The sequence below is a fragment of the Enoplosus armatus genome, chromosome 4, assembly GCF_043641665.1.
Source record: "Enoplosus armatus isolate fEnoArm2 chromosome 4, fEnoArm2.hap1, whole genome shotgun sequence".
Taxonomy (NCBI): Eukaryota; Metazoa; Chordata; class Actinopteri; order Centrarchiformes; family Enoplosidae; genus Enoplosus; species Enoplosus armatus.
The window spans coordinates 15077959-15093904 of record NC_092183.1 but is presented as its reverse complement, the minus strand read 5'-3'; the positions used below and the strand labels follow the sequence as shown (position 1 = coordinate 15093904).

The 15946-nt window shown below is 42.8% G+C and overlaps 1 protein-coding gene across 1 annotated transcript; it reads right to left on the bottom strand.

Moving 5' to 3' along the window:
- Window positions 1-4611: 4611 nt before the first annotated feature.
- rgmb (repulsive guidance molecule BMP co-receptor b) lies at window positions 4612-11351 on the bottom strand. Its single transcript, XM_070904675.1, has 3 exons — window positions 11234-11351; window positions 6737-7278; window positions 4612-5370 (listed from the first exon to the last, which is right to left on the bottom strand). Exons 1-3 carry the CDS (start codon window positions 11349-11351, stop codon window positions 4612-4614), a joined length of 1419 nt encoding a protein of 472 aa, XP_070760776.1.
- Window positions 11352-15946: the final 4595 nt, after the last annotated feature.

Here is a 15946-nt window from a genome sequence, read left to right as displayed (position 1 = left end):
TTCCTTCAGGCTCCTGCTGTTGAGTTTCACTTTCTCTTTAAAGCTCCCGCCCAATGCTGAAGTAAAAAGCCCAATAGTATGTAGTGTGTGTGTGTGTGTGTGTGTGTGTGTGAGAGTGAGAGAGAGAGTGAGAGAGAGAGAGAGCTTTGTAACTTCAAATCATGTCTTATGTAATGTCTTTTCTGATGTTAGTGCACTATAACTACAGTTATTACGAATACATTTTATACTCTTTATACTTTATACAGTTTTTCTCTGTAGAGAGAGAGAGAGTGTGTGTGTGTGTGTGTGTGTGTGTGTGTGTGTGTACCCTACAAGTGTACTGTCTAATGTTCTGGGTGTGTTGATAGGATCTGTTTCTTACCTCAGATCTAACAGCCGTAGGCAGGTGTTTCTCTCCAGTTGTTCGCTGACTTTCTACTGTCCACATTACTATCCTGTCCTCACTTTTCTCCCTCTTTATAAATGCAGATAAAGCCTCATTTGTGTCTGTCTCCCTCTCTCTCTCTCTTTCTCTCTCTGTGCGTGTATTTGTGTGTGTTCGGGTCGGGGTGGGGTGGGGGGGGTCCATTGTTAGTATAAGGTCACAACAATGAGACATGTCAATCCCCCACAATGCATTGCTCCTGGCAAAGCCTAACAGCATGCCCCCATTTCACACACTCACATATACACAAGGTGCACAAACATACACACACACACACACACACACACACACAAGAACAAGGCAGTAATCACTGAAGCTACTGTTACTGAAGCAGACATGACTGAGCCATCCAGGGGTTTATTTTACCTGCCTATCATTTATTTATGGACAGGTAAGAGCTTTTCATTTCTATTACAAGATTATGGTGCATACTGTGAATCAATAGGCAAAAGAAAATTTCACATCAATGTTTGGTGAAAATTCTAAACGTCCAAAACATTGACTTTTCAGAGGGGAGTTTTTGTTTAAAGCATGACCACCATATTTGAGTTTAATCAGTCGCTTTTGAAAGTCAAGTTAAGTCAATATTATTTATATAACCTAAAATCACAAATTTGCTACAAAGAGCTTTGAAATCTTTACAACATACAACACCCTCTATACTTAGGTTTTTATATTACCAATGGTGGCAGCCTATAAAGGAGTACTGACTCCTGCTACTGGAGTTACTACATCAAAATCACAAAGATTGATGAGGTTTTTAATACTAAAATAAGTGATATATGTATACATACATATTTGGAGTCGTATCTGGCAATAATGTTAAATGCATTAAGGATTTAATTATAAACTGTTACACTATATGTATTTATACTGATGTCCATGTTTGTAATCCTGTCCTAATAAGGTAAACAGCAAACACGTCATTTTCAAACGAAATGCCTCATATTCATAACTACCATATACATTTCCTGTACTTCATTTAATTGTTGTGTTTGAACCAGTGCATAACCTTCTGTTAGATTGCCACAGACCAAGAAATCTCTCCCGATCCTAATGCACATCTTATCTTTGTCAAAATGTAATTTTCTTCATGTTGTCCTCCATCATCTTTTAGGAGGGGTAGAGGGGGATGTGCTGGCATCTCTGGCCACTCCAGTCCACCTGTCAGGGGAGAGGCTGGGCTGGACCCTGCTGGTCTGTATGGTGAGTGACTTCAAGAGAGGGCACCTAGAGGTCAGTTGGAGGTCACCATCAGAAGGCCTTATGTCCAGTTTGCCATACAGCTTTGCTGTAAACAGGAAGCATCGTGGCCACAGTGCCGTGGCGATCATCATGGTGGCGACCGGTGACTGGCCATCGTACAGTTGCTCAGTGAGTCACAGACGACACCCAAAAGTCAACAGGAGACACCTCACCTCCCCATCAGGTAGGACTGTAGCTGATCCTGTGTGAGGAAACCAGAATGTTGAATTTGGTTTCTGTCATTTCCACCCTCAAATAATATATTTTATTACTTTTTATTTTACACTTTTAATACATTTTTTCATTTCAGATCATCAAGACAAAATCTGCTATGGATATGAAGAGACAGAAGGTGCATTTTAATTGTTTGCAAACAAATAAAAAAAGCCCCTGTTGCTTCATACCGATGTTGTTCCTTATGTTGGTCTGTGTGGTTTGATCTCCAGATGTTGGTGTGTGGACAAACATAGTGGTTGTCCTGGTCATGAGGCTGCTTCTCATGAAGATCATCGTCTTTAACACTTTGATGACCACTTACGTTGTTGTTAAGTGGTAAGAGGATGTGTGCCTTATTTGGACCATAGTGCCATCCGGTGTTCACTCACCTTCATGATGTTGTCCAACAGTGTGAAAATGTGTTTTATCTAACATAGTATATTGTTTCAAAGATTGTAACAATGTCCTTGGCCTTTCAGATGGTTGGAAACGGAGGGCTTCTGATGCACCGTGTGACCTTGAAATGCAAACTAACCCGGAGAGGAAGTCTTTCTTGTTTGAAGTCTTCACAATGAGGATCTCTGCACTGGAAGAAGTTGAGCGTGGTCTGCCCTTGTGGTTGGCTTTATGATAATGTTCCTACACTGAGTTTTGGATTGGAATCTCATGGATTGAATGGGAAATCATCCACTGTCAGGATCACAGTGGTAACAGGCTTCAAATGCTGCAAATCTTTTGTCGCGCCTTTTTCAGCCTTTTGTCATTGACATCCCAGGTGTCGCCGACAGCGGCAGTTGAAAACGGATTGTGTTTGTGAGGCCAAACCTGGTATCTGATCTTAACCTCACCTCAGACAGATGGGTTAGTGCACATATGTTGTATGTGTGTTTGTGAGAAGATCTGCGTGTATTTTTACACATCTTTAATTCTTAATTTCTTGAATTACCAAAAGAATTGTGGGGAAACCTTAGCTTAAGGTTTACATATAAACATAGTTTTACACTTTTCAGTATGTTGTTTTGCTTTTTTATATTCCTGTGAATGTGATCAATAAACAGGAAGTAAGCTTGAACCATATTGACTTTATTTTTTAAATAAAACACTTGCACACAGTTTTTTCCTCATGTTTTTTTTGTTTTTTTGAGCGCCTTGAGTAACACACTGACATAGCAACAGAGCACCACTAGGTGGCAGTACAATCACATCTGACATTTTTTAAATTATTATCCAACAGCAAGAATATGGAGCATAACTTCCTCTACAGGACACTACGTTCATAAATAAGTTAAGTATTTCAACATTGACCAGCCACTCTTCACCAAACTGACACTCACACATGATGTAAGAGATCACAATGCCAAAAACTGAGATTAAGCCTATATGGCCAACCAAATGTGGCATAATTATACAGAATGTTACATGTTAAAAAGGATCATAGTCTTATTTTCTATCAGGTATCAAATGGCAAACATTTTCCACAGTCTCAGCAGACAGTGTGGTAAAGTCTTCTCAGTGATTTGCAGTGTTCTGTCTACACTCCAATATCTTACACAAATCTAAGTTTAGGAGCAGCTTGTAAATTCTGGCAGTAGGAGTAAAACAGTCTACAGTAGCAACTTTAAAAACAGGGGAGAGAGTGTGAGGAGGAGACGGGTGCTGGTTTGGTGGTGAGTTATGATTTCCTTTGTACATAAAAAACATACATTATCTGTCTTTGGCTCAAATTAACACAATAAAGAATACGGTGAGTAACACACATGAGCCGGTACTGTCACAGCCTCTTGATAAAAAGGTGGTAATACCTCCAACATGATTCTCAGAGGGAATAAAAAACACATTAAAGCATGTCACCAACTGGTAAAAAAAACTAAAAAAACTGACACAGCCACACACACATTTTCACACACACTCACACACATATTTGAAATCAGGACGAAGGAAAAACAACAAATTCATACAGGAACAAAATAGTACTGATGGCATTTGCTGTGACAATATTCATAATACATTCAAAAGACTCACATTGACTGACTTAAAATGACATGCTGAGTCACATCAGCTTCTGGAACAATGATGCATTTTAACAAAAATGGCAGCTCCTTATATTCAACAGACTTTTACTTTGAAAGGATCAAAAATCTAATTATAGATGGTCTCCAAAACATGAGCTTTTAGAGATTTTGGTGGAGGACAGTAAGTGAGAGGAAGAAACACTGATGTGGATTTGTTAAATAAAAAAATCTAAATAAAGTGCTTCTGTTAAAACAAACATCCTCTGTCTGAGGTATTAAAGAAAAATCACATCAAATTACACAAAAAACAAACTCTACGCCATTACACTGTGCACTGAAGACAAGCTATTTACAGTTTGGAGTGTATATCCACACATACAGTTCACCCACACAGGTACACGTGTGTCATTGTCAAGCGTCCTATGCCAAGATGAAGACCGATTGTGAAAGCCGTCATCACATCTCCTGTGTTATTCCTCAGAGGGCTGATTCTGCCAGGTAAGATGCAGTTAATGTTGCTCTGCCACCTCTTCTACAAAAACACTAGTTCCCAGTAACTGTCCAGCTTGCTGTTTCCTCTCTGCATGAGAGAGGAATCAGTGCTCAGTATCAGTGCTCAGCCAAAAAAAATCCTAAAACTCTCTTTCTAGTGCACACACATACACAAGCCCACACGAAAGCAGGCACACACAAAGACTACCGCTCCCGTTCTTACATCAATGCCACGCTCAGAGCACAGAGCAGGAGCAGAATGAGCCGTTTGATAGGTTGAGAATCAGAGTGTAAGGTGGAGGTGGCAGAGCCGCGGGGGTAGATCCTCCATCTATCCCGGTGCGGGTGGAGACTCTCCATGTCCTTCAGGGCGCTGTACGCCGCCACTGTGAAGTTAGCATCCCCAGTGGTCAGGAGATCAAACACACAGGAGTGGAAGTAAATGTCCTGCACCTCCAGCTGCTCCCTGCAGCGTTCCTTCGCCCCCTCCACACCGAAAACCTGCATGGCACCATAGGGGGATGCTTGTGTCTGTGAGGAGTAGCTGGGCCGACGCAGCTGCTGAAGCTGTAGGCCGAGCGCAGGAGGGGAGAGGGGCAGGGGAAGATGCCCCGCTTGGTCAATGCGTTCTCCGCTGGGGCAGCCGTTCAGACAGAGCTGCAGGTCCTGGGTGGCATCGTAGGCCTGAGCCAGCTCCTCCGGGATCCGCACTGCCAGGGTCAGGTAGCGGCCCAGCTGGCGAACGATTACAGTTACACCAATGTAGCCAGCGTGCAGCTCTACGTGGTACCCCGGGCTGCGCTCAGAGATCCACAGAGCCCGGACCTTCCCAGTTGCACCGTCTGCACCAGCAGAAGTGTGGATGGGGTCTCCGCTGCTCACGGTTCCATCGTCAAAGGCAGCAGGGAGGTTGTCTGTGACAGCCTGGTAGACCCTCTGGTCTGTACAACCCTCATAGGGCTTGAAGATGATGGTGATCTACAGAGAAGGAGAGAGGGAGCATTGAATAAAAATTGATTCACAGTTACAAAGTCAATTCATTTGATATTGCACAAATACAACTTTCATCATTCACTATTTTCTGTATATATAGACCCTCTCTCCCTCTTTCTCACACACACTCACAAATATTAACATTCACCCATTACACAGGTTATAGACTCTCATCACACTACATTTGAGAAATGACTAAATTACTTTTTAACAAGTTGTAATTTGACACAGCTATGCAAACATGCTGACACATGCACACACACACACACACACACACACACACACACACATAGAAACACACAGGGCTCCAGTGGTGAGTGGAGGCAGTGGTGGATACAGGGTGTGGTGTGAGCATTACGGTTAGCACTAGCATCATAGTTCCGGTGAAAGGCTGCTTTGTTCACATGACAGCCGTGAGGAATGAGGCCTGGCAGGCCATTAAACCTGGAGGGCTGTTAATGTGTGTGTGTGTGGTTGTAAGAGAGTGTGTGTGTGTGTCTAATAATCGTGACTAATAACTTGCCCCACCTCTGACACAAGGTCAAACCTTCAACTCCAGTGTAGCAACCCTACTATTTGCTTAATGTGTGTGTGTGTGTTTCTGCCAGCGTGTGCATGACTAAGTGTTTGCATGGGTGTGTATGTGTTTTAATAATTAAAGCTATCGACTAAGCTAGAGAGGGCAGATCATCGGGGGAAACATCAACATAGCTTCTTTAACACCACAAAGATCACCTTGTGTGGCTCGTCATCCATTTGGTGGTGTGTGTGTGTCTTTTTTGTCATTAAGGGATAAGGACCTTTAACACGCATAGTGCTTTAAGCTGAGTGTAAGGAGTGCCACTTAATAGACACACACACATACCTGCAAACACACACATAAGTAAACAGTGGGTTCTTTCACACATCTCACTCCATGTTATTAGAGGCCAGCCTATATGCAGCCATTAACCAAGTTAGGTTTCCAACACTGGTTGAGTCACAAGAGATAGTCACAACATCGGGCTGCTTGCCTCACATTTGTGAGACTGAGGGAGCAAGAGACACAGAGAAGGAGGCAGAAAAAGAAAAAACTACAGCAGCGGGAGTACGGGAGTTTTCCACCCTCACATTGATAAGATTTCTTACTCTGAGGCGAAGAAAAGCAACTTAGAGGTCATTATAGGAAATGTTTTCCCTCTAACACACACACACACACACACACACACACACACACACACACACACAGAAATAAACCAGATTACACCAGCTGCTCTCACTTAGGAAACTCTTTCAGCCTTAATAACAGCAAATTAGACCCCAAAAAGTCCACTTCTCTCTGCTTCCCGCTTCATAACTGTTCTTTTCTCACCTTATTGGTTGCTGTGGCACTGGAACCAGGTACCACGGGAACATTAGTGACCTGTACTGACAGATAGTCATTATCGATGAGAGGCCACGCCCCCTCCACCTTACAAGTCTGGAAGCTGTCCTTAAATGTCCTCAGGTGTGGGTCCCCAAACAGCCCGCAGAACAGGTATGCAGGCCGAGAGTGGCCGTGAGCGTGGGAGTGTGTGTGCGCATGCGCGTGGGAGTGTGTGTGGGCGTGCTGGGTGCGACTGTGGTAGTTGCAGGGCTCGTGGACCACCTCGGGGTGCGTGGAGGAAGTGGGCCCGTCTCTGGAGCAATTCCTCTGGCTCATGAGGTCAGAGATGCCCAGCACAGCCGAGTGGAAGACCAGGTTCCCCCGGCAGGACTTGGCTGTCCTCTGGGTGCAGGCCGAGTACGCACGTAGAGCCTTGCAAAACTCAGTATGAAAGCCATCCACGGCCGGCGTCAGGTGGGAGGTCAGGGAGACGAAGTCGGTGGTGCACTTCTGGATACGGCACTGAGGGGTGGCCACCTGGCACTGACCTGGAGAGGACAGAGAGAAAAAATATTGTTAACAAAGTGTATATATGTATGTATTAGCAGTAATAGTGATAGGTGACCAGCTAAAACAGCCTGAAAGATTATCAAAGGTCTGATATTGTAGGTATGTAGAGGTGGATTTAACACACAGAAGACAACTACGGTTACAGTCCAACCTAATAAAATTGGAAAAAGAACCAGCCGTCAGTTGAAAGTCTTGATCAATCAGCATTGCCGCTCTGCGAGTGTAATAAACCCGAAGTGTAATAAACCAAAGAGCAGCCAGAGAGACAAGATAAAGAATGTTTTCCCACAAGGAGTGAGATAATACTGCTTATATAGCCAGGGAGCACATAACACATAAAGTATTACAGACAGAGAGACAATACAAGGTGCGCTATGCATACAAAGCTTATAATGAAATTCTGTGGTCATTTTTGAGGGTATTTGTGTATGTATGTGTGTACCTGTGTAGCTTTAGCAGAGCAAATATACAATCAGAACTGTACATTTATTAAATATCACTGTGACTACAATATATTTTTCACTGCAGTGTTTGTTTACAGCTATAACTATGAGCACCAGAAGAGATCCATCCAAAAGACTGATTATTCTGTCCTCCTGTGGCCATTAGGAACAAACTTCTTGGTCCGAAATTGTCCCAAATGTTTTATCTATTGCTACATTTCTGAATGTAACAAGGGTCAAACCAGCCTTTTCTATCATAGATCATCAGAGAAAGAGGGAGTTGGAGCGAGAGAGAGAGAGATTAGAGACCAGACCTAATGCATCAGTCACAGCGTGCTCCTATTAGATTAGGCCAGAGAGAGGCTCTGCAGTGTATGGGCAGCTGCAAACACACACACACACACACACACACACACACACACACACACAAATAGCTGTCTTAGAAAGAATGCTGGTTGTACTTCCGTTAAACGCACACAGTCAGTGATCTTCAGATGGTGGTATGATCTCCTAATAGCCAAGCAAATGCAGAGAGTACATGGTTTTTACTGAAATCAACAGATTCCCTTAATGTCACACCAACACGATAACACACACAAGCAAACAGCACATTCCAGCTCCTCTTTGTACGTCTGTTTGATTTGGGGGAATGAAGGAGTTGGGCGCCACCATTTGGGGGCAGTAGTGCTCTGAGTTTTATAAATCAGGGTGCAGGTACAGACCCCCACTCTCACCACGCTTCAGAATCTCTCTCCTGCCTGTTAAATACTGACACAAACCCACAGACACACACACATACACAGGCTGCCTTCAATGCCAACCACCACTGTACAGACGGTCAGAGTACTGAGGACACATTGTGTCTTTGACTGGCGCACCAACAGCCTCCTTCTCTCCCTCCTATCTGGCCCGTAGTACCTAAATACTGCTCCCAATCTAATCAGAGTGGGTTTATTCTCTTTCGAAGGGTATCAGAATCATGAGCTGCTCTAAAAACCACACAAAAGCACTCATTCACTGACATTTTCCCAGCAGGGTAATGCAGCGAGAAGGGAGTCGACCCTGTAACTGAAGGACTCGGGTTCAAACCACTGACTTATAGAAAGGTTCAAACCTTTCTGACAAACAAGCATCAGCTGAAGTTTCACACCAGCTCCCACTGTGCTGCTCTACAGCTGACCCTGCTCTCTTGTCTCCGTGTGAATGCATCAAGCAAAAAGCGGACTTTCATATGATGACTAACAATATTGTGAATCAATATTAAAGCACAATTTAGATATATTTGTTCTTCAAGGATCCCCATGATCTCTCTTTTGTGCAGCCGTCCTCCCAAGCGCCCTTTCTAAGCATGCATAGCTGTACTTTCAAAAACAGAAGCCAATCTATGCATATAAATAAGCAATTTATGGTAAGTCAAGCCGAGGTGATGAATACTGAATTGACTTGAAAATATTTCTACGAAGAGAATAAAGAACTCCTCGTGTGAGGAAGTGATGCACGAGGGCCGTTCAACACATCCAGAGCTTGGTTTGTTTCATCCCCCGAGGTAAATATCTAATATAGACACAATAAAACTGCCAGCAATGCCCACACCACTCCTTCCATGTTCTACCATATAGTAACCTCTCTTTTTTCACTCACCCACCTCTCCCAGCTGCCTTTATCATCTCACAGATCTCTTCTTATCTCTCAAGCCTCATTTTTTTTTCTCCAGCTCAAATCGTGTCTCTCCACCAGCACTCTTCTGTTATATCACTACTCTATTCTGTTTTCGGCTTTCAGCCCTCTCAGTCTGATTCCCTGGCTGGTCTCCTCACCCCCTGGTCATCTCTCTTCCCGAGGAACCCTCTCCACCATCAGGCAGAGGTCAAAAGATCCACCAGCTGAACCTCTCAGGCTTGGCTCAGCGATTCTTTGTCTCCCTATCTGACAGCCTCCAACTTCTCTGATCTCCGGAGATCAGAGGAGGATCTACTGGGATCATCTCTCAACCGAGGGAATGGCTTGTGAAGTGCTTATTGATCACCTTGTTGTGTGCACTCTCTCTCTCACACACTGAGCTCAAATCACACAAACAGCCCTCCGAGCTTAGAGATACAAAGCTTTACAGGAGCACACTACAGCATGCACTCTTTCTCTCTCTCGACTAGACACTCAGGAGGGCGAACAATAGTCAACAATTCAGACATTCCTGCCTCCCCGTCTAAACACACTCATGGAGCTGACAGAGTGACAATGAAATGTGTCTGAATACCTTGAAATGTACGAGTTATAACAAATAAAACATTGTTTGGCTAAACAGACTAAATAATACACATTCTTTCCAGGTGACGCATGTATAGCAGAAGGTGCCAAGAGGGTCTTTAACGTGAAGTGGGTCTCTCTGTTCCCACCAGGCTGCTCGCAGAGGCGGTTTTGTCCCGCTGCCTGAGCCGTGTTAAACTAATTACTGGAGGTGTGACTGCTCAACAGACAGCTGCCACAACAGCCGACCCCCTGCACACACAGCAACACACACAGAAAAGCTGGTTTCTGGAAAAGAGGATATTATGCTGCTTTTTGCACCAAATGAAAAATGCATCTGTTTCTTTACCAGACTTAACCAAATGAATTTAAAACCATCAAGCACTGTGTTAAATAAGAGGTTAGTAAATCATGACCTCTGTATCGCTACAGAAAATTAGTCATATTGTGTTTTTGAGTCAATAATCATCACAAACACATTATTAACCTATCAGTGAACAGACTCTTCTTCTCCAGTATTTGGCTTAGTGATGTGCTAGTTTCTACTTTTGATGATTATTAGAAGACAAACAACCAGGAATACCAGAAATTGCGGTTTAGAGAAGCATTATGTTTATACTTTATGCTACCTTGAGTAACTTTAATCACTTTGATACTATTTCTTATGATGCATTTTATCAATTTGCACCATGCAGCTGAACATAAACTGTATTCCACACTAGGTTGAGTCACATTTACAACACAGTACTGCCCTGATCCTAACTTTTTATGGTCAGATTTACACTCTGATAGATTCTGTTCTTTTCGATATTGCTCTGAGTGAAGCTGTGATCTGTTATATATGGACATGAGGAGAGGCAGCCACCCTCTCTTCGCTTCTCTTCCCCTCCTCCATGAGCCATTAAGGGGCAGACAGGAGAATGACGGCCCAGGAGAGAGGAGGAGAAACTCGATCCGTGCTCAGACTGCTGCACTGCCGCTGGAGAGAGAGCCATTGTCAGGCAGCACTGGGCCCAAACACAATGATCGGCCACACAATGATTACACACGCTTAATAACTAATAAAAGTATCCCTGATCACAACTAAATGGAACAGACTGAAAAGACACGTTGTCACTGTGGTTGTAGATGGTGCAGCGTACAACAATCAGTGCGAAATTTGATAACAAAGCGCGTGAAATGACAGATTAGTTGCGATTATGACGGAGAGACAGACTAGTTGTTGCAGTGAAGTGTAGTTAGTTACCTAAGTGAGCACCGCAGCAGAGAGCGATGATCAGCAGCAGCAGTGGCCGGAAGCGGCGCACCAGAGACGGGGAGGCGAGGCGCTCAGCCCCGCGGCAACAGCATCCGGCTCTCCCCATCCCCGTCCATGCAGGGCCAGGAGGGGAGAGTGGACAGACCTCCAAGGGGCGAGGAGGGGTGGTGTCCAGGCCTCCTCACTTCTTCTTCTTCTTCTTCTGCCTCTTCTTCCTCACTCTTCTCTCCTTCCTCTCCTCCTCGGGTGCGCAGGGGCATTAAAACACAGCTGCTCCGCGGAATGCAGGGCGGAGGGGGAGGACAGGCAAAGAGAGGAGGAAAACAAAGTACAAGCAGAAGTCACTCCGACGACACTTTTACTTTCTCCCTGTACAAATCCACACCCCCACGTGATTGAAGTGCGCTCCCTCCGTGGTCGGACTTTTGCCAGGATTGTGATCACTCTGTGCTCTCCTCTCTCGTCCAAAACACGCACAATCACATCCCTCTCTCCCTCACCAGGCCGGGCTTTCTCCTTCACTCCTCCCCTTTCACTTTCTCCTCCTCCTCCTCTGCCCCTCCAACAAATCAATAGAGAATCAACCAAACCCTGCTGGCGGAAAACCCGCCTACCACGACTCTCTCTCTCTCTCTCTCTCTCTCTCTCTCTCACTCTGTCTCACACACACACACAGTGTGAGAGCAGTCTACAAAATAATGAAGAGGCCGGAGATAAAGTTGTAAAACGTTGGTAAGATGCCATTAAATCACTGTGCACACCGAAGAGAATAATGGGTTTTCGATGTAGAGCTGCCAAGATATTTTATTTGGCAGAGTGAAAGCTGATCAAGACAAACCAGAGCTTCTAAGAGATCACCACATTTCTTTATTTGTTCGTTCTCGTGTTTTAATTCCTTAAATATAATAATAATAATAATAATAATAGGCCTGATAATATTATTAATAATCCTGAACCAGAACAACAAAAGGAAACATACTTAACTGCCTGAGATGGGAGCTGTTAAAGTGAAAAGGGTGCGGTGAGAACCTGCGGTGGATATGTAAATTGGATATACAAGCTGTTACTGACACAAGGCCCAGACCTGATAGGTGTCATAATGGCATTCATTCCCAGCCAGATAAATAAAAACCTAATTGTTTGGGAGCAACATGACATAGTCATGAACCTGTTTCTTGAGAATTTATTTGTTAGAGAGAGAAGAAATAAAGAATATCTGCATCATCCAAGACACAATACCAATGAAATCATGTTTTTGTCCAGAGCAGATCAGTATACATGATTTATGTTGACTGTATGACGATGAAGTTAGGTGTGTAAGATAGTATGTAATGCAGTCTAGCATTCTAAATGTATATAAATATAAAACCAAAGAACACACAGCCTACAGGTGTATAAGAACTCTTATTACTTATGTAGATTAAACCCTTTTTTGTATTTTTTTTCAGATGCCATGCATGCACATTTTGAGCTTGAAATTGTCACACCAAAAAAATAAAATATAAACATATTGAAACCAAAATAATCGTCTACATAAACCATAATAATAGTTTATGTAGACTTGCAACTCCTCATACTCATCGTAGCTTTTAGCGCTAAGATATTAATCTGCTGCATCAAGCCTTTGATTTCTTTGATCTACTTACCAACACCAGCTGGGCATTTTGTGGGAGAAATGTCACTAATTGGTGGGCATTGACTATCAAGTTGCTAACTCCATGTTTGATTTCTTGTTTTATGTTTTCTGATAAAACCCTCAAGGAATTAAAACACCACACTTTATCATCTTTATTCCAAATAATGATGTTGCAGTTGGAAGGAGTTGTGCACCAAACTTCCTCTGTGGATGTCTGAAGATAAGTTTGTATCTCTGCTCACTTTATTGGCAAAAAGCACAACATAGAGAATAGAAGAGAACACAGTGTGAAGGGGAGCACCTCTGTGACACAAACCAGTCCAGACATAACAACACACAGACACCAAGCTGTTCACACCGTAGCAGTCGTAAATCTGCACAGTCAAAATAACTAAACTGAAGGTACAAGGTGAGCAGACAATGTAAACACCCCCCAGCCAAAATGACAGACAGTGAACACTGCATACACAGCTTTATATGCAAAACAGCCTGTACCTTTGCTATCACTATTGTTCTCTGCACCTCCAGCTATAACTCATAAATGAATAACTTCACACCCACTTTCCAGAGAGGCTGTTGCGTTTTAAAATGTTTGATTGCAAAGAAGTTTAACCTAATCCAAACTCCTGTTTTCAACCAAAGGTTATGGAGTTGGACAGGTTTGGACACCCTGGCCTAACTTGTTTGCATGTGTATGTGCATATATGTGAATATATGTGAGTGTGTCTCCATAAGCTTGACTGCTCTGCAGCAAACAGAGCTTCTCTGTGGCTGATATTTTATGTGCTGTGTGTCATAGCCGGGTAGTTTCACTCTAACATGACTCAACATCAGTATGCACACTCACATCGCTGCCAGGCCATAAGTTTGGTCATGGACTCGTTTCCTACTGATTGTGTCAGTAAAATAAACACACACAGTCACTATGAAGCTCACAAGGATTTGACAGTAAGTGTGTCCAGAAGAGATGATGTGTGCAACTCCAACAGGCTCTGATATTAGATTATATTAGCTTCCTGTTTGTGCCAGAAGCCTCTGATCTCACCAGTGAGGAAGCCTGCGTGTGTGTGTGTGTGTGTGTGTGTGTGTGTGTGTGTGTGCATGAGTCAGGAAATCTTGTCAGATGTTGTATTATAGTGCATTTGTACAGTGTGTATATATAGTGTGTGCCTTTCGAGTGGGCCTTTAAGAGGTAAACACACAGACAGGTGAGAAATTAAGGGAACAGCTGAATAAATTAATGTAGAAACCAAACAAACTGAATGATTTGATGAGCATTGGTCTAAAGTAACTATGTGCATTTACATGTATGAGCACAGTTTTAAGGTTCTTGCATTTTACTCAAGTATTTTCATTTATTGATGCTATTTTATCCTTCTACTTCACTACAGTTTAGTGGCAAATGTTGCACTTTCTACTTCACTACATTTATGTGACAGCTATAGTTACTACTTACTTTTCAGATTAAACCTATGATCAACTCATGAAATATCTTGCATTGTTTTAGAATTAACTTCCCAACAGCACAAAAAGTAGTTATTGGATTTTTGCTGATGATACTTGTGTACTTTTACCTTAGTAAAATTTGGAATGCAGGACTTTTACTTGTAATATAATATTTCCATTGTTGTACTACTTTTCTAAGTAAAGTAAGTAAGTAAAAGATGTGATTTTTTTTGAAGCACCCTGGTGGCCTATAGGAGTCCCTGGTGCACATGACATCACATCAGGTCCATTGTTACATGTCATTTCTCTGCTCTCTCCTCTCTCTCACTTTGCTGTGTTGTCTCTGTCGACTATTAAATGAAAGGCATGAAATGTATTTTAAAAAGTACTTTTTCACTGTTGATGACTATCAAAATAATGTGAATCATGATCGAAGTTTCACAGTCACCAGAAATCAACCCAGTTAAACACCATAAAACCCAGAGATTTTGGTGTTGAATAACACCTACACCATGTTATGCTAAGGAGCATTGAAGCTGTTACACCTTTCTAAGACATATTAGGCTTGTTCTTCCCTCAGTTTGCCACCCAGCTGTACATCCTGGACACCAAATATTGGGACGGGACTTAAACAAGCAGCATTCTGACACTTACAACAGCTTCTCTGACCAACCTGCCACCCCTCTGCAAGATGAAGCACACGAGGTGAACATTTCATTTATGCTAACATTCCGAACACAGAGTGGTTAATTCAATTACATGTGTCCATGTGGTGCTATTTATCATGACTAATTTCATATTTGATTCTAATCACACATCCGCCTACGTAGACACACACACACATAAAACTAGACAACATATGACCTTATTCATGCAGTTTAATTCTATATTTCATACTAATTCATTTAATCAATTACACCACAGCTGAGGCCTGGGGACACTGAAACTAACTCAACCCCCTCCACACACACACACACACACACACACACACACATCTCTACAGAGCTGCTCTGCCTGGTTACACATGCATTCACTCACTGCGCTTCAGGCACAAAGACAGTCTGTTTCTGAACGTCCAGCTTGTCTTCACCTCCACACCTCTGCCTCCCTTCTCCACTTCTACCTCTCTCCACCTCCTCCTCACCCCACCCCAACTCCAGACAGCCCGTCATTCAACAAATGCCTCTCACAACTCCATGTACACCTGTGTATGCATGTGTGAGTGTGTGTGCCAGAGTGTATAAGTGTTGAGAGTTTGAATTGTTGCAAACATGTCAAAGGCTGCGTTGGAAAGATAAGATGTTGCAATGAGTTCCTGCTAATCTGTCTCACACACACACACACACACACACACACACACACACACACACACACACACACACACATGAAGTCGTGGAAGAAGTATACAGTCTGTACTTAACTTAATGTTACATGTAAAAATCCTGCATTACTTAAGTACAAGTAAGGAAGTATTTTGAGCAAAATGTACTTAGTATCAAGTGTAGAAGTACTGCAGAATGACACATTTCATAGTGTTTTATATATGGATTATATTATTGGATAATTATTATTGATGTATTAATGTGTGAGTACTATTTTACATAAAACTATTCTGGATA

What these genes read in the sequence shown, in the direction of transcription:
- rgmb (XM_070904675.1), bottom strand. Translation starts at nt 11,351, where the DNA reads ATGGGGAGAGCCGGATGCTGTTGCCGCGGGGCTGAGCGCCTCGCCTCC. An exon ending in CTGCTGCGGTGCTCACTTAG is followed by an intron (nt 7,279 to 11,233) that starts GTAACTAACTAC and finishes TGTCCTCTCCAG; the next exon opens with GTCAGTGCCAGGTGGCCACC. An exon ending in GTGCCACAGCAACCAATAAG is followed by an intron (nt 5,371 to 6,736) that starts GTGAGAAAAGAA and finishes CCTTCTCTGTAG; the next exon opens with ATCACCATCATCTTCAAGCC.